Source organism: Musca vetustissima, unplaced genomic scaffold (genome assembly GCF_032173495.1).
Source record: "Musca vetustissima isolate MV318-11 ecotype Yass unplaced genomic scaffold, APGP_CSIRO_Mvet_v1 utg561, whole genome shotgun sequence".
Lineage (NCBI taxonomy): Eukaryota > Metazoa > Arthropoda > Insecta > Diptera > Muscidae > Musca > Musca vetustissima.
Window position 1 is genome coordinate 762,824 of NW_026886958.1, and position 19,628 is coordinate 782,451.

General features: G+C 33.9%; 2 protein-coding genes across 2 annotated transcripts; both read left to right on the forward strand.

The window, feature by feature from the left end:
* The first annotated feature begins 3,695 nt into the window (after positions 1-3,695).
* On the forward strand, positions 3,696-17,481 carry LOC133334441 (peroxisomal membrane protein 11C). The gene is made up of 5 exons (XM_061542736.1): positions 3,696-3,761; positions 16,636-16,818; positions 16,885-17,066; positions 17,136-17,192; positions 17,265-17,481. Exons 1-5 carry the CDS (start codon positions 3,696-3,698, stop codon positions 17,479-17,481), a joined length of 705 nt encoding a protein of 234 aa, XP_061398720.1.
* Positions 17,482-18,428: 947 nt separating this feature from the next.
* Positions 18,429-19,106, forward strand: LOC133334459 (peroxisomal membrane protein 11C-like). The gene is made up of 4 exons (XM_061542754.1): positions 18,429-18,437; positions 18,510-18,694; positions 18,773-18,817; positions 18,890-19,106. The coding sequence occupies exons 1-4, from the start codon at positions 18,429-18,431 to the stop codon at positions 19,104-19,106; spliced, it is 456 nt and encodes a 151-aa protein (XP_061398738.1).
* Positions 19,107-19,628: the final 522 nt, after the last annotated feature.

A 19,628-nucleotide genomic window follows, 5' to 3' on the forward strand; every position in this document is an offset into this window, starting at 1 on the left:
ACAACTCAAGATTCGGTTTTAGGGATTTTGAATACGTTTTTCTAATTGGTTGCAATTTGGAATTTTGGATTCTCATAGAATGACACATATCCCTACCAAAAATTATTAATATTGATCCAAGTTTCAGGGTATCGCCCATGTAAGAGTATCCCCCCAATCATGGTACAATTATGAAAGGTAACAGCAAATCCCAGCTGATTTGATTCCAACGTAATACTAGTGTCAATATGAATTTGACAAATTATGTTTCAATAATTCACCCAGCAGGAAAATTGGGAACCCATACAATTTGAAATTGTTCTTTATTAATGTGCTCCCGTATTCAATTTACTCAATCTGCCTGCTGGGAAAGTTTGAGGAAGCAAATCTTTCTTGAAGGAATAACTCGCTATTCCCAGCATTCTCATATGTGTTACACATATATATGGCAATGGCTCAATTGAAGGAAAGATGTGGAAGCGATAGAAATATAAATTTAATAGATTTTCATTCATGTTTTTCAATTTTTATTTTGAGGATTCGAAAATATTCCATTTTCTAAATAAAAATAATTTGATGATAATTTGTTTGTTTGTTTACATTTTTCTGTCAAATGAGTTGACACTAGTAGAACTTACAACAACAAATTTCCATGTGGTTGTTGTATCATTTTTTGTACAACAACACTTGCTGTTACCTTTTATTATTATACCATGCCCCCCAATAGTCATTATTTTGGGGATTTTTGGCTTACATGGAATAACAATACCCGTACTGAAAATTATTAATATTGATCCGCGATTAAAGGTAGCCCCCTTAAAATGGTACTCCCACCAATATGGGCATTTTTGACACGTTTTCAATCAAATTGGCTGTAATTTAGCATTTTGGGTTCTCATAAAGGTAGCACCATATCTCCGTTCTAAGAATTTTTATTATTATTGACTCAAGTCGTCATTTACTTTTTTTGTCATTGGCTGTTGAATCTCACTGCCAAAAATATCAATAGTGAGCTTCGTTTTATTAACCCTTTGAGCCCCGAATTTTTTTCCGTAATCATAGAACAATTTTCTATTCACAGATTTAATGCAACTATCCTAGATAAGATATGGACAAAATTTGGCATCGCTATATCCTTGCATTCGGGAGATACAGTACATTCTTTCTTTCGGGCAAGACATGTTAAGTTGGCATTGTTTAATGTAAGAGAATAAAAGAGGAAGGAATCTAGAATTAAATTTGACTCTGATATTCCTGTATAATCTGACATTTCATACAATGCCAACTTAACATGCCATGCTTGAATTCTCGTATGTGTTTCCCCCATTTATATTTGCAGTAATCTACGGAGTAGGAAGCTCATGTAATCGCTGGCCGAATGTAATCGATACACAGTTGCGGTGTATTGTAACCTGTCAAAATGTGGCCCTGAGAACTGAGAAGAGAAACCGGCATTAATCATCAACGGCATCGTACTATTTTGAGCATAAGTGATCTACACAATAGTAAAATAGAGAAACTATAAGTTATCCGGCCTATTGAACAGAAACGAATCCCATGCACTCGGGAGCACTGACCCAATCTATTAATTAATATCATAGCAGCAGGAGAACGACAGCTACCTTAGCCAACGAGAGTATCCGAAGAAGTGGGCCGATGTATTCCATATTCGATCTTTATTCTTTAAGTTGGTAAAAAAAACGACGATGTACATAGTTTGGGCCAAATCGGACGTTCTATTCTGTTAATATTAGATTTAATTTAATATTACTATATGTAAAATTTGGGTCAAATCTGACATTATATTCGCTTAATATTGCATTTATAAAAATTGGAAATTTGAATGCATGGTTAAAATCCTGTGTTGTGTAAAGATTAGTTCAAATCGGATAGTCCATTCCCTCATTTAACCATTTTGTGTGAGAGTTACCAGAAGTAATGGACCGGTGGGTTTCCAAATTGTGTGAAATGGATTTGGTCAAAAGAACAATCGTGTCTATAACCATTATTTTAATAAGGGACCTTTTTCAAGTTTTCATAAAAAGAATATGATGTGGGAAATAGATTTCACACTTACATATACGCAATTCACAGAAAACTTCTTATGATCGCATTTAGAACAGCCTAAGGAGAGCTTCGGAAAAAAAATTTCGGAATAGCTTGTTCCAATCAAAAAAGTAGGAACAAGGTCCTTATAAAAACCATTTTCGAGATACAGTCAAAAAATGGGTTTTGGAACCCAATTTTTATGAAAAACTCCTTAAAAGTCGAACTTGGTTCCATTATGGTCAATCTCCAATCCTGACTCAAATGATAGACCACAAATTGCCCTTTCCAAAATGTGACTGTATCTATTGTGGATCAAAAGATATGGGCCTTAGAACCCTACAAAAAGAAGGAAATTCTGTTGCGTAACCGGTGTTGGTATCTGTCCATAGGATAAAGTTTTAAATCCCCGGCCGAAGGCCCGCTACCCACAAAGCTATTCTATTTAAAAGCTTTAAAATTATACCCATATTATATTAACCGGATCCCATGGTATAATAATAGAAGGTAACAGCAAGTGTTGTTGTACAAAAAACGATACAACAACCACATGGAAATTTGTTTTTGTAAGTTCTACTAGTGTCAACTCATTTGACAGAAAAATGTAAATAAACAAACAAATTATCATCAAATTATTATTTTTTTGAAAATGAAATATTTTCGAATCCTCAAAATAAAAATTGAAAAACATGAATGAAAATCTATCAAATTTATATTTCTATCTATTCCACATCTTTCCTATAATTGAGCCATTGCCATATATATGTGTAACACATATGAAAATGCTGGGAATAGCGGGTTATTCCTTGAAGAAAGATTTGCTTCCTCAAACTTTCCCAGCAGGCAGATTGAGTAAATTGAATACAGGAGCACATTTAATAAAGAACAATTTTAAATTGTATGCGTTCCCAATTTTCCTGTTGGGTGATTTTTAAAAACATAATTTGTCAAATTCATATTGACACTAGTATAACGTTGGAATCAAATCAGCTGGGATTTGCTGTTACCTTTTATAATTGTACCATGACCGGATCCGTAGAACGGGTACCGGTACCCTAACTTGCGGGTCAAATAACCGAGTAACCGGGTACGTTCCCCAAGAAAAAAAGATGTAGATTCCCATAATTAGGGCAAAAATACCAATCTCTAAAAATTTTTCGGGAAAATCAGATCGTTTTTACTTAACTAGAGTTAAGCTAAAAATACAATCAAAATGTATTTAGTAGAAATTGGTCTGTTCCCGTACTGCAAGAATCTACTCAAGTTTACTATTTTCTTCGATATCATAAAGGAAAAAAGTGTTATCGGAGTGAAAATAGTAGATTCTTGTAGTACGGGAACAGACCAAATATTAGTACTCAAAGGGTTACTGTACTGTACCAATTTCATAATAAATAATTTCTTTCAGTGTATAACCTTAGTTAAAAAATATGGCATCCCCTGTACATGTATTTATTTTTTCTCGTACGGAATTTTACAACCATGCAAGACAGCTGTTTGTGTTGTTACCATTTTCTTTTAGTTTGTTGATAAATTTCATAGCGGTCAGATAGGTTCCAACGGGCTGACGGAACCTCGAACACGATATTACTCCACAAAAAATATTTTGCGAAAGTATAAAATAGTTAAACGGACGGAATACCTGCGGATATAAACACATCTTCGGAACAATGCCCTACGATAAATATTTAAACGAATTCTGTGATATTATCGATACCTATGGCGGTCGTGATAAGGTAATGCTAAAAACGAAAAAGTTCAATCACTGGCTAATCTAAATAACCATTGTAGACATAGGAAGATTATAACGATTGTGGATTTGTTGTTACCAGCCCACCTCCAAGTCCGACGCAATCATCAAATCGTTAATTCACTTTCGTTTGTCGATTTCGATTGCCGCCATTCGTTCATTGGGTTGGTTCGTTCGTTGCCATTGTCAACAAACATAGAAAATCAATTAGATTTAATTGATTCCGGCAAAAAGTAATTGCAAAAAAAGTTTGTCGGAGGAGAAGAGTTGGATGATGTTGTTGGTCATTTATTTCAAAAATTGAATTGTGTGGTTATTGTTGTTCGCGTGTGTTTACATGGAACGAGCGGCGCAACGCGGCATAGCAGTTGGTTGTTACTTACGTTCCGTCAGTTCGTCATCTCGGTAAACTGCATTGTTGGCAATGTCAGTGGTTCGCGTTTCCCAGTCAATCGTCTTTTATTTTAATAGAAGTTGTTAAACTAGTCTCCACCTTTTTTCTGGTTCCCCCCATTCTCCAATATTGACTTAGTGACTTGAATGCCACATATGAAAGAAAACAACAGGTTTTCTTTATTATGAAGCGGTGTGCTGTATATTGTTGTTGTTATATTTACGTGAAAACGATCGTATTGCATTGGGTAGGCTATCTGATTATCGTTTGACATTGTTGTGATATTGTTCACGATCATGATGAGGGAGTACATACAACGAAGTGGTTTATGACCAAAATGAAAAAACAACTATCTGAGTGAATTAGAACACACATTTTGTTTTGTATTTTGGACCTTGGATTCCCCATTTCTCCAAATGTAAAGAAATGGTAATTACTCCCTTATTTTTTTACTAAACTCAAAACGTTTGAAATATATAACAGAGGATATTGGCAGGAAAGCATGATTTATGGCAATTACAGGATATGTTATCAATTTTTGACTGTTGGTAATTTGGCTATCCTCCAAAGTGTTTCTGGAATTTCGAACTATAAGTATCCGAAAAGTACTAAATTTGGTACAATTTGAATTTTGGGTGAACCAATAGAGTTCCAGCTCTTGAAATTTGGTCACACTTGGGGTGTAGGATTGGAGTATGTAGGAAGGTATTTGGGAATTTCTGCTAATGTGTACTAAATGGTCCTAATTTGGTACAATTTGTATTTAGATGAACCGATAAAGCTGGAACACTGAAATTTCGAAATAATGCCATGTACATACGAGCGTTGTTCGCTCTCTCATTCGTTGTTCGACCCTTAATTATGAAGTAATTACTTAGTTCCCCATACAAAATTGTCTGAGCGAACACCGACTTTTGTACGTTGTTCAATTCAAATCACTCTCTGAATAACCAATAAATTTGTCCCATCCCTAACAATTGAGAGTATTTATCGAAAATAAATTAATTTTGACAGTTTGAAAATATTTATGAAATTTTCAAACTTTTTCAGTAAAATTGAAAATCATGAATGAAAAGTAAAAAATTGTATAGTTTTTATATATGCAGCAGGATGTAAATTTTGTTTTCTACATAATGCAATATGCATTTCTTTCCCCTTGGTTCTAATTAGCGAACAAAACAAGAAACAAATGTGGGGCAACTCAAACAAAAAATTCTCCAAATTTTTATTTGTGACAGTATGTGACATTTGAATTGAGAAAATATAAAAATGTATTAAAAACAACAACATTTTCAGAAAAAATGGAAAACATGAATGAAAAGTAAATAGATATGGGTTCATACTATAGTCAGGAGAAAGAGAATTATTTTTTCTATTTAGATCCCTATGTAAAATATGTTACATTTTTGGTGTAAAACAAGAAACAAAAAGTTTGAAATAAAAAACTCTGATGATATGAATTATGAATAGTGTTGTATGAACGGGTTAATTCATGTACGTAATTCTGAGAGCAAACTACGTTGTTCGGATGCCCGTCAGAACATGGCATAAGATTATTGTTTTGGAAATTTGCACTTATGTGTACTAAATGGTACTTAATTTGATACAATTTTGATTTGGGGCAAACCGATAGGTCTGGAATCCGGAAATTGGGTAATAAGATTTCTATAGGATTGTATGATGAAGGTCGTAAGGGAAAATTCTATTTATATGTACTAGATGTACTCAATTTAAATTTAGGTGGTCTGATAGACAAGGAATCCTGAAATTTGAAATTGTGGTATTGGTGTACTCTCGGAAATTTGTAGCTATAGTTTAAACAATTTGGATTTGGGTAAACGAATAGAGCTGGTGGAATCCTAAAATTTTGAATTAGGATTGCTTTTGGAGTGTAGAATTGTGGTATGTGTGTAGTTTGGGAAATTCGTACTTATGGCACAATTTGAATTTTGGGTAAACCGATAGAGCTTGACTCCTAAAACTTTGAGTTAGTATCACTGTTGGGGTGTTGGATGTGGTATGTATGAAGTTTGGAAACGTCTACTAATTGTATTAAATAATACTGTTACGTGCCTGATAAGGCGGCACTAGATTGGACAATCCGCCTCGCTGGAGGTCACAGGGTCAAGTCCACAACCATCCACTCTAGCCCAACAAGTTAACATAATTTTTTGCATTAAACAAAAACATACACAAAACGATTTACAAACACAGACCAGCTTTGATAAGGGTGTATTGGCGTTGCTGCTCTCGCATTTGCCCCCCTTCTATGGTTTCCAAAATGTCCTATCATTACTTTCGTTGGAAACCCCTCTATTTTTGACAGGAAAAGAGGTAAAAGTGCTATCCATCTAAGGCTGGCTGTTATCTGAAAATACAGCTAAAGAAACTTTAAGAAATGATAAATTTGAATGCCTAGACTGCGCTGGGAATAGACTTGTGCCTTTTAGCCCTAAAAATATTCCCAAATGTTTAAAAGGAAATAGTTCCATATGATTAATCATTATAAAAGACAAATTATTTAAGTGTATTCTGTGCTGTCCTTGTGTATGTCTATTTTTCATTTTAATTTGACTCCAGATTTTTTTTAAGTGGTTCTAATCATATAAATCGCTGCAGGAAAACTAGGGATTCATAATATCTAGCTGTAACGCCGATTAGGAGGATTTGCAACTATTACAAACGAGCTCATTTATAACAGGGACTTGATGAGTTGATTTTAAAATTTGTTTGTTGAAAAAAATCTCTAGCGTTTAGTAGAGGGAATTTTTAATATTGAGTTTTTTTATTATATTTTTAAATTGTGCGATTTGGAGTTGAAGAATCCAAGATAAAGTTTTTATTTTAAGGTTTATTTTATATGAATAAATGTAATATGTGTTGATTTTGATAATTAATATTTTTAATTGTAATTCTATCGAGGATTCTGAGAAGGTGATGAGATGAGAGTGTGTTTGTGGGGTTTCCAATTAAATTTGTACGTTGGAACGTTTGGAAAGCATGGTTGGAAGGGCGAAATGTGGGAGTAAGACATCTATACTCACTTATCAGGACATATTTAAAGTTTGAATTTGGTGTTCGTCCTGATGGGCTAGAGATGTGGACGGGTTGAGGACCATAGCCCAGAGACCGCTAACTAGCCGTAAGGTCCCCTCTAGCTGCGCCTAAGAGGAAGTCACAACAATCCACTCCTACAATACATTTTTCTTAAGAAATGTGAATAAGCGCTCTAGCCTCACTATTTTCCACATAACTAATGAACGTGGATTAATTCAATTTTACACAAATACAAATTTTATTTTTATTCAAACATGAATACGTTGTTTGGATGTTTAGTGTGGAGGCTTTTTCTTTCGAGATGAGCTTACTCATATTCAAATTGGGATGCCATGAATGAGAAAACATGGAATACATAGGAATTTATTCTAATATTTCGCCGTTTTTTGCCACTGTTTTGCATTTTATAGGAGAACCTTTTCTTCTGCTGCTATGAATATGAGTGATATTCGAAGATTCTATGTTATAGGTTATATTTGGATTGTAAATATTTCCCCATTACCTGTATGAAATGGTTGTAGGTATTAAATTTTTATTCAAATGACAAGTTCTTTAGCCCAGAATTAGTTATAGAAAAAATGTTTATGTTACCACATTTGATAATTCTCCATTGCATTCACTACTCTTCACCTTAATTGCTTACCACAAAACCGACCTCTGTCAATACGAATTTAAAGTTTTTTCCTCTTCTTATTTTTTGTGGATATTTAATGTTGCAGGTTATGACATGGTCGTTTCAAATGTTTCTTTTTTTGTTAATTCTTTAATTTAATTAAAGCAATTTACACCATTAAACTATGATGATTATTGTGTGTGTGTGTCTTTGTCATAGAAAACACGATTATCGAACGCCCAGTAAAACTTGTCACTCAATTTTACACAGATGACAACGACGACTAGTCACGCGATTTAATTATTTATTGAATAATTGAACTGAAATTTCTTTGGGTTATATTGACACAAGTTATATTTTTGTTGTTTTTTTGTTTCATTTGAACAATCTAAACAATGGATTATCTAATGTTTTGTTTTTGGACAAAATGACGAATAGAATAGATGGACACTTGTGAAAGTGACAATGTATTTGGTATAAATTACAAATTAAATGCATTTTAATTGATTTGGTAATTATACATATGTATATTTGTATTAAAGGGGACTTTTATTTACATTTGAATGTTTAATTTTAGAACATTTTGTGTGTTGCTGTTGACATTGAAGTCGATGTTGACCTTACGAGCAGGGCTAGGTTCTCAAGTATGCAAATAAATTGAATTGTGATGAGGGTCGTAATAATGTTCATAATTAAATTTATATTATTAACAAAATGTATTTGACTTAATTCTTGTAAAACGGTGGGAAACGGAAAAAAATGAAAGTATATGATATTTTTCGGAATTCGGAGTAATAAATTTTTAAAGTGTAGAATATTTGACTTTACTATTAAGGATCTCTTCACGATTTAAATTGTTTTTGTACGCATTGTAAAATATCATCAAAGCATCTGAAATTAAAAATTCTGACGGTATTAAACTAGTATTACTAACTTTGCACTAAAATGATCCTTTGAACATTTTCTGGCATGGGGACCCCAATTACAAATTTAAAATAATAAAAAACCTTTTATATTTTACAAAATTTTGCATAGACTAGTCTTTTGTCTGCAGACAGGTCATGGTAGAAGGTGGGCTATATCGATCCACGTTTAGGCATAGCTCCCATATAAGCGTACCTCCCAATTTTCGGTATTTTGGAGTTTTTTAACGCGTTTTTCAAGAGAATTTTCTGAAATTTGGTACATTGGGTTCTTATATCTTCACTAATATAAATAAATAAATATTGGTCCAACGGTACTCCCCAATTTTCAGTATTTTGAAGGTTTTCATCGCATTTTTCGATCGGCAGTAATTTAGCACTTAGAGTTCTTATTGGGTAGCAAATCTCTCCACCAAAAATTATAAATATAGGTCAATTTTTTCTGATAGCCCCCTTTTTAGGATTCCCCCAATTTTCGGTATTTTAAGCGCGTTTTCAACCAAATTCAATGTAATTTGATATTTTGTAGCTGTATATGGTAACAAATCGTCCTACCAAAATATTCACACCTTTTAGGGATAGTCCCCATATAACCCCCTTTTTATTATACGCTTCACCACACTGTGGTACAAAACCCTGTCTTGTGGTGGTACAAAACCCTTTGTCTTTGTGCATATGTTTGTAACAGGCAAAAGGAAACGAGATAGACACATGGTTCCTTTTGAGAATATGCATAGAATCACTTTCTAAGTCGATTTATGCATGTCCGTCTGTCTGTCCATGTTAAATTGTAAACAAAGTGTAGGTCGCAATTATGATTCGAATTAGATGAAATTTAGCACAGCTCATTTATTTGGCCCAAGGACGAACTCTATTGAAATTGGGAAAAATCGGTTCAGATTTATGTAGAGCTCCTCTATATATTTTCGTTCAATTTAATGTAAATGGTGCACCGAAGTCCCTATATATCTTTCGATTTGCACGAAATTTGGCACAGCGTACTAAATTAAGTCTAGAGTGATGTGTGCTAAGTTTCACGAAAATCGGGTCAGATTTAGATATAGCTCCCATGTATAGTTTCGTCCGATTTTATGTAAATGGTGTACCAAAGTCCCTATATATCCTTCGATTGGACGAAATTTGGCACAGCGTAATAAATTAAGCCTAGAATCATGTGTGCAAAGTTTCGTGAAGATCGGTTTAGATTTAGATATTGCTTCCATATATATTTCGTCCGATGTAAGGTAAATGGTGCACCACATTCCCTATATATCTTTCGATGTGCTCGAAATTTGGCACAGAGTATGTCTAGAATATTTTCGTCCGATTTAATATAAATGGTGAACCATAGACACAAAATTAAGCCGATTGGGACAACGTACTGAAGTTAATATAATCTACCGTGTGTCAAGTTTCGTTAGAATCGGTTCAGATTTGGAGATCCCATATATAGCTTCGTCCGATTTTAAGTAAATTGTGCAGCCAAAGTTACGCCGATTGTTACAAAATGTTGCACAACGTACCAAAGTTAGAGTAGTCTAACGTGTGCCAAGGTTTTTAAATCGGTTCAGATTTGAATATAGCTTTCAGACTTAGACCATATTTTTGACCGACTTCGTGTTAATTGGGTTCCAAATATTTAATATTTAATCCATTTATATAATTTTGTCCTATTATAACAAACGAATGACATGTTTATGGATTGATCGGTTCAGATTTGGAGATCCCATATATAGCTTCGTCCGATTTTAAGTAAATTGTGCACCCAAAGTTACGCCGATTGTTACAAAATGTTGCACAACGTACCAAAGTTAGAGTAGTCTAACGTGTGCCAAGGTTTTTAAATCGGTTCAGATTTGAATATAGCTTTCAGACTTAGACCATATTTTTGACCGACTTCGTGTTAATTGGGTTCCAAATATTTAATATTTAATCCATTTATATAATTTTGTCCTATTATAACAAACGAATGACATGTTTATGGATTGATCCAAGTCGGTTCACATTTAGATAAAGGACATTTATTTTATATCATCCAATTTCATATTAATGGTTCTTCAAAAATGCGACGTCTATTAGGATGCATCTGTATAAGGGAACCCCATCCATTCTCGATTTTGATTTTTCAAGATTTTCAATGGGCTGGTAAATCAATACCAATGCTTGTTAAGGTTTGTATCATTGCACATATATATTTGAAGATTTAAAGATTGAAGATTGTTTTTTGTATTAAAGAAAAGTCCTTATTTTTGATGGCGGGCATGATAACTCCTCATCGGAATGCGAAAATTCCAACGGTGTTAGAAAGAGTACATGTCTGGCTCTCGTATGAACTGAGATTATTGATTTCGCTCTAAAATTAACAAAATGGCGGACCTTTGAAAATATATTTTTGGAAAATCGCCGATTTTTGACCAAAAACCAAGTTAAAAAATAAGGAAGATCTTCACTGATTGGCTTTATCCTAGTTCATACGATAGCTATACACTCACAGAGAAACGTGTAAAAATTTAGAACCGATTGGATTATTAGTTTTTGAGTTATCGTGCCCGCCATTCGCAAAAGAGAAAAACGCGTTTAAAGTTTGAGAAGCCCTTTAGCCGGCACTTGATGCAGACACAATAAATCGGCTATATTTTCAAGAGTTCTTGTGATTTTCACTTGAAATTTTGTAGGGACATTCTTGAATTGGTGTAGAATCGAATTAAATCAAAAAAATGTTTGACCCCGAGAATGGGGGGGGGTCCCCTTAATATACCCATAGTGGTGAAGGGCCTCGTCTGACTTTACTACTTTCCTTACTGGTTTATAGTAAAATAGTTAGTTTATTTGTTCCCTGTGTTGGGTTTGTCCCCATAAAGTCCTGTTCTGCCAAAATATAGGGGATAGTCGTTACACGGAATAATCCGTTTTTAGCCTACAAAGTGTGGAATTCGAGAACGATTTAGTCATCTGTTGTAATCATTCTGTCTTCTAAAGATATCGTGATAACAAACTCGAACCTGACGATAATGAAATATATCGGCAGGCATTTAAGCTTCTCCTCCATATAATGATACCTCCTGAGAATTGAGATACAAAACTAAAATATTGGGTTTGAAATTGACATATATCGGACATTAATTAGGCATAGCCCTCATATAATGATAACCCCAAATATTGGCTAATTCGTACACTATGTAATCAATATTGGTCCAACTTTAGACATAGCCTCATATAACATTGCAATCTAAATTGCAGTAGTTTGAGGATTATATACTCTACCATGAGTTTATTAGTATCAGTCCACTCTTTGGGGTTTTCATATTTTATGAAAAATCCCCATTAAAAATTGCTGAAATTTGTATTTGGTGTACATAATGGTTTAAAAGTGAAACAGTGATATGTTCCCTATATTTTCATTTCAAGTATCTGTCAGTATACCTATGGTGGAGCTTAACGCCTTTTCCACTTGTTTTTTTTAAACATATAATATTTTGTAAATTGTTTATAACGTGAAATATTTGCTTTTATACCAAAAAACCGACAGATAACAACAATGTAAACATTTCAAACCCCACACCTCCTGCTTATAAAAACAAAAATAACAGTATCTGATTGAAAAGTATGCAACATCAATTCACCAACCAACCCACTTTGTCAAGACAATGTTAGTTAATAGTTAATTGTTATGACTGGCAGACGGACTATTGACGTTAACAAAAAAACTATACAAAAACAATCTGAGATAAAAATAACATACAGGCCCGTACTTAACAGACAGGCCAATGACAATAAAAGACATTACGTGAAATTCACTTTTATCGCAGTTTTTTGAATTGGTTGTCATTCTTTTTTTGTTACAAACAATTATAAGGGTGGGCCGATGATGCTGTTTTATTCAATACTTTGCTTAATATAGGCAAGTTGTTTATTTTTGAGGAAAAGTCATGGAATTATTTTATGGGGTGTAACTACATTTTTATTACCTCGTGAGTAGATAGGGTGTATAATTATTTCGTCATTATAGAATTTGTGAAACTTTTCTATTAGATTTCAAACCTCTGCCACATGATATGTACTGGTATAAGATTTATTTAATACTTTGAAATAGGATGGTTTATTTCATCTGGTTTTGCAGAACTCTCTGTAATAATGGTCCGGGATCCATGTATGAGAACTTATGTTAACGAATGTATGACCTCCGAAATAATGCAGCCGATCTCTTTGGCCACCTTTGGGTTAATTTTTATGACACCTGTGCGTTTAATTTAATCTCATTTCACAAGGGAAATTATTGAGTTCGACATGCGTCGTAAAATTAATGGTTTATACAGGTCCCATAAATGTACATCTAGGTCCTTTTCTAAATTTAGAATTTTATATTAGCCTAAAGTTTGGGAGTCTCCTCAATTTAAAAATGACAATGGACTTTGCAAACTTTTGATTTTGGAATTTACAACCTAATTATTATATAGTCATATTGATGATCATAATAATAATCAAATATAATAATAAACTTTCCCGCATATAAAACAATACCCGGCCATCAAACGTCATTAATATTAGATAAGAAATGTTGATGAAAATTTAATCAATTAACTCGTCATTGAGATTTGTTATAAAAATAAGATGTTAAAAAATGTGTAATTGAATAATTCATGGTTATATATGACATTTTCCATGAGAAATGTTCAGGGTTAAGGATATACTTGATTATAGTATGTCATTCTCGTTGTAAGACGATTGGGAGAGAGAGGGAGAGTTAATGAGGTAGATCATTCCTTGGTCAGGTCTGAATCGGATTGATCAGAGGAAATCGACAGAGTTAAAATGGGTCAGTCACATCATTTATTACACAATGTAACAAAATTGAGCTCATGATCTGGGGCGTGACAAACTCCAATTGAGGCGTAAATTCCTTTGGCTTGAATATTAAGAATTCAGAAGAGGAAAAATTCGCCATAGATCAGGTTTTCAAGTTATGGCGAGAGGTTTTTTTTTTTGGTTTTTTCGGTAGAGGAATATTTGTGTAGAAAATGCTCTACTACCAATTCGACTTGTTGCAGGCCTTCTAAACGCCGGCATCAAGAAGAAGCAAAGGTTGCAGGCAGCGTGCTCGCAAACAAATTCAAAATTCTTTACATTCACGGGGAAGTCTTAATGATTGGGAAAATCATTCAATCTACACGTTTATTATCCTTGCACCTGGGTTTTGCGCCATGGAGGCAAAACACTAAAATTAATTCGAAATGGATTTGATATTGCTTTGTAGGTAATCTGTTGCTAGGCTAATGTTTCTCGTTCTATTAGCGTGTTGATGAATAAGGAAATGGTTAAGTAGGGCTCATTAGACAAGAAAAAAGGCAAATCAGGGGTGATAAAAATGGTGTGGTAAATGGGGTCCAATATCAAAGAATAAAGGAGGACCAATTGGACCATGGTTGGGAGGGCCAGTGCGAGACCATACTCTGATGTGTACGTTTGTCCCCGGTGATGTCATTTTATAATAAAGTAATGTCCGTTAGTGAATCACTGATTTTCAAGGTTTGTGTGTTGGCTTGTTTTGGCCGGTTGAGTTCCCATAACCCGAAAGAGAGTCGAGAGCGATGTCGGTGGTCGAATCAAGCCCAGTATATATGCACACATAACAGACTCTAACAAACGATGTAATTTTTGACTTTCAAATATTCTCGTATGTGGAAGAACACTCAGAACTACCAGAATGTCGATCTGAAAACTACAATAAGGTGTCTCCTCACCCGAGGAATATCTTCATGAGGAAACGAAGATTATACCCGCCAATCGACAGAACCAAATGATGTCGATTATCTCCATCAACTAGGCAAGCCAAAAAAGATCTTCATGATCTAAAGCGATAAATTCAAACGTATTAAGGTTAACTTCTATATCAACAGGCAGACCTATTAGGCAGGTCTGAATCGCAATTGTAGAGATAAAGTTGCCCAGACAGTAGAACCATACAACCTTTTACAATTTAAACATATTTAGCATGCGGACTACCGATACGGCCCGTTGCACCTATTTAACTACCCAGCTAGCCTACCAATTGCAACGTTCCTGAATTTGAATACAAAAGGGAGCAGAAAAATGTCCGTACACGAAGATCCATCCCTTAAGTCAGCATAGAAGAATTTCTCCGAAAAACTCCCCGAAGGCCTGACAGAAAGGATTTGCATGGTCTAGGGAGAGAGTTGTCCAATATTATAAAAGGGAACCTCTACATTCAGTTGACGACGCTCTAAGTTACTCAGAGATCAACCTCCACCCATCGCAGCTGAAGAACGTCAGATGCCCAGACAAACCAGAGTGTATTTGACCCAATTACGTTCAGGACGATGCAGCCGTCCAAATTTGTATTTGTACAAAGCAACAACAATTAGGATGAAGTAATAGGTTAGATAATAGGTTACACTGGATGTATAACACCGTGTATAACACTGCAGACTCTGTGATGAGGAGGAGGATACGGAGATAATTGAACATCTCCTGTGTCGCTGTCCAGTTCTGGCCTACAGATGGCACAGATAAGTGGGTGTTCACTTTCCACCGTGTCTAAGCTTCTTTTCAACTAAGGAACCTGATTTAATCTAGAACATCATCAGCAACCTGAAGTGGTTGGGACAGTACAACCTGTGCCGAACATCACGAAATTTTACCAAGAGACCTGCCCAACGAATGAGTAGAACGGCCTTTACATTAGAAGCTTTTACCGGGTTAACCTACTTCATGAGAATAACCCACTTCGGACAAAAATACATATGCAAACTATATCGAAATCTGAACTGATTTTACCGAAACTTAACACTCATCATTCGAGACTCAATGCAGTACGCTATGCTAAATTTCGTGCAAATCGACAGATATACAGGGACTTTGGTGCACAATTTACATTAAATCTGAACCGATTTTCAGGAAACTTTACACACATAATCCTAGACTCAATTCAGCATGCTTTACAAAATTCCGTGCAAATCGAAGGATAAAAGGGACTTCGGTACATCATTTACTTTAAATCGGACGAAAATATATATGGGAGCTTTTAAGTGATTATTTATACTCTTTCGAGTCGAGCTTGATGATCTAAATTTTGCAATGAAAAGGAAAGCCAGGAGAAGAACCTACGTACCCACCATTATGCGACGCGTTTCGCCGTTGGTTAAGCGGCTCATCAGGCATATTGGGCTATGTGGCTTTACAAAGGTCGTACGTTGATAACTTGTATTTATTCCGCCCTGATGCGAAACTTGCATATGCGAATTAAATTCAAATTTGTCAAAGTTCGACATTTGTCTTCATTCTAGGAACAGTCCTTTTCAAAGCAGATTTTTGTTGTAGCGATGGATAATTAATCCACACACCTACAATTGCTTCCTGGTATACACATGTTTTTGCGCAACCGTTTTGGAAGTGTTGATGGCTCAGAACGTTAAGCGGTCTTGGCAACATCTGTGTTGCTCTGAGGACCTAGGAGCTATATTTAAATCTGAACCGATTTTCCCGAAATTTAACACTCATCATTCTAGACTCAATGCAGTACGCTATGCCAAATTTCGTGCAAATCGAAGGATATAAAGGGACTTTGGTGCACTATTTACCATAAATCGGACGAAAATATATATGGAAGCTATATCTAAATCTGAACCAATATTTCCCAATTTCCTTAGGCCAAATAGATGAGCTGTGCCAAATTTTATTCATAAATTCGACCTGTACTTTGTTTACAATTTAACATGGACAGACGGACGGACATGCATAAATCGACTTAGAAAGTGATCCCATGCATATTCTCAAAAGGAACCATGTGCCTGTTACAAACATTACAAAACAAAAAAATGATTATTAATTAATTATTATTAAATTTTAATTTCAGGTAATGAAAGCTTTGTGTTACGGATCCAAATTAATAGCTGGCTATTATGGTGATCGTAAACCTGAATTAGCGAAGCGTTATGCTATTGCGAGTTCACGGATATCGGGGGCAAGAGCTACATTGCGTTTAATTGATGATATACCCATGATACAGTATGCCCTGGAATATGGCTTGGGTAAAGGGGTAAGTGAAACAAAATACTCAACTCTATTTAAATTTGGAATTAATAATTTTTCTTTATTTTACTAGGAATCCGATAGCATTATGGCTGTACTGGGTGTGGCAGCCAATATTGTTGATTTACTCTATTATCCTGTAGAGAAAATCTGTTGGTTATCCGAACACAAAATCGTTGATATTAAAAATGCCGATTATTGGGATAATGTCAATACGATATTTTGGGTTGTGGGTGTCTATTTGAATTTGATGAGGTAAATATTTGTGAATAAACAAAACTCTACAATTTTTTATAATTGATTTATTTTTTTTGTATTTTACAGAAACATACGCAGCTTTGGGTTAAATCAACAAAAAATTAACACAATCAAGCAAACAAAGTAGGTGTAATAAAATGGGTTCTATGAACAGTTATTTTTCTAACATCCCATTCTTTTTTTTTTTCTTCACAGAGACAATCCCGATATGGAGAAAATGTTAAAGAAACATCGCATCGAAATGTTAACATTGTTGCGTTTAACCCTCGATTTTATACATGCCGGCAGCTATTTGCCCAAAGGATATCTCTGGGGTGGTAAATTGTCGACATTCCAAATTGGTGCCATTGGTACAACCTCAGCAGCGATAGGAATTTATCAAATCTTTGCCAAACGGAGACTTAATAAATAGGAATGCAGAAAATATTTAATTTGTGTTTTTTTGTTTTGCTAATTTTGAAGTCTTTATTAACTTCAATATTTATTATTAACATTTTTGTTTGTTTGTTTTGAGACTGCATTATATTGTGGGCATATTTTGTGTGTTTGTTTTCTGTTTATTTGTGTTGTACAGTGCAATTTATTGTCACCGATATTTAAATACTTTGTATTGTTTAGTTCCTAAGTTTCAAATTTTGTTGAAAAGAAAAGACAATATATAGATGAGATTTGTATGTATGTATATTGTGAATGTTGTATAATAAAAATTTAGATAATTTTTTATATAAATATGTGTATTGTTTTTGTATTTTAATATATAATTGTATAGACTAATTTTTATTCTGAGTGGATGAAGTAAACTAACGACAGTAAATTAAAAATTGTATGTTAATAATTACAGAATGAATGCAAACAATAATTTCCGATAATTTTTCCGATAATGGAAAGACAAAAGATTGCGACATATAATGTACATAATATATATATCATTCACTTTGCTAACACTATAAAAAACGGACTAATATATCAAATATTGGGGATACTAAAAGTCGAAGTCGACTTTTGATCTTTGAGAAAAGCGAAAAGTCGACTTTTCAAAATCGACTTTCGGTTTTCTTCATAAATACTTGGTTTATTATCACAAAGCCGAAATTGCCCAAAAATTTCACATTCCAGGACTTTATTTCATCTGTTGACAACAATTTTTATAAAAAATATTTTTTTCGTCGATTTTGCTTTAGTTAGTAAAATTCGAAAATCGATTTTGACAAAATCGAAAGATCGAAAAGTCGACTTTTTAGCCAACGACAAAAGTCTAAAAATCGACTTTTTGGCCAGAGGCAAAAATCGAAAAGTCGACTTTGGCGCTCAACTCCGTATCCGTTATTAATCGCTGTTGTTGTTGTAGCAACTGTGTACATGTTTGTTGTATTTCAATTATTCTGGTTCTGACTCCTCTGTTTCCAGGAAGGTTGCAATCGGCTTTATTTATTTTACTAGGAATCCGATAGCATTATGGCTGTACTGGGTGTGGCAGCCAATATTGTTGATTTACTCTATTATCCTGTAGAGAAAATCTGTTGGTTATCCGAACACAAAATCGTTGATATTAAAAATGCCGATTATTGGGATAATGTCAATACGATATTTTGGGTTGTGGGTGTCTATTTGAATTTGATGAGGTAAATATTTGTGAATAAACAAAACTCTACAATTTTTTATAATTGATTTATTTTTTTTGTATTTTACAGAAACATACGCAGCTTTGGGTTAAATCAACAAAAAATTAACACAATCAAGCAAACAAAGTAGGTGTAATAAAATGGGTTCTATGAACAGTTATTTTTCTAACATCCCATTCTTTTTTTTTTTCTTCACAGAGACAATCCCGATATGGAGAAAATGTTAAAGAAACATCGCATCGAAATGTTAACATTGTTGCGTTTAACCCTCGATTTTATACATGCCGGCAGCTATTTGCCCAAAGGATATCTCTGGGGTGGTAAATTGTCGACATTCCAAATTGGTGCCATTGGTACAACCTCAGCAGCGATAGGAATTTATCAAATCTTTGCCAAACGGAGACTTAATAAATAGGAATGCAGAAAATATTTAATTTGTGTTTTTTTGTTTTGCTAATTTTGAAGTCTTTATTAACTTCAATATTTATTATTAACATTTTTGTTTGTTTGTTTTGAGACTGCATTATATTGTGGGCATATTTTGTGTGTTTGTTTTCTGTTTATTTGTGTTGTACAGTGCAATTTATTGTCACCGATATTTAAATACTTTGTATTGTTTAGTTCCTAAGTTTCAAATTTTGTTGAAAAGAAAAGACAATATATAGATGAGATTTGTATGTATGTATATTGTGAATGTTGTATAATAAAAATTTAGATAATTTTTTATATAAATATGTGTATTGTTTTTGTATTTTAATATATAATTGTATAGACTAATTTTTATTCTGAGTGGATGAAGTAAACTAACGACAGTAAATTAAAAATTGTATGTTAATAATTACAGAATGAATGCAAACAATAATTTCCGATAATTTTTCCGATAATGGAAAGACAAAAGATTGCGACATATAATGTACATAATATATATATCATTCAC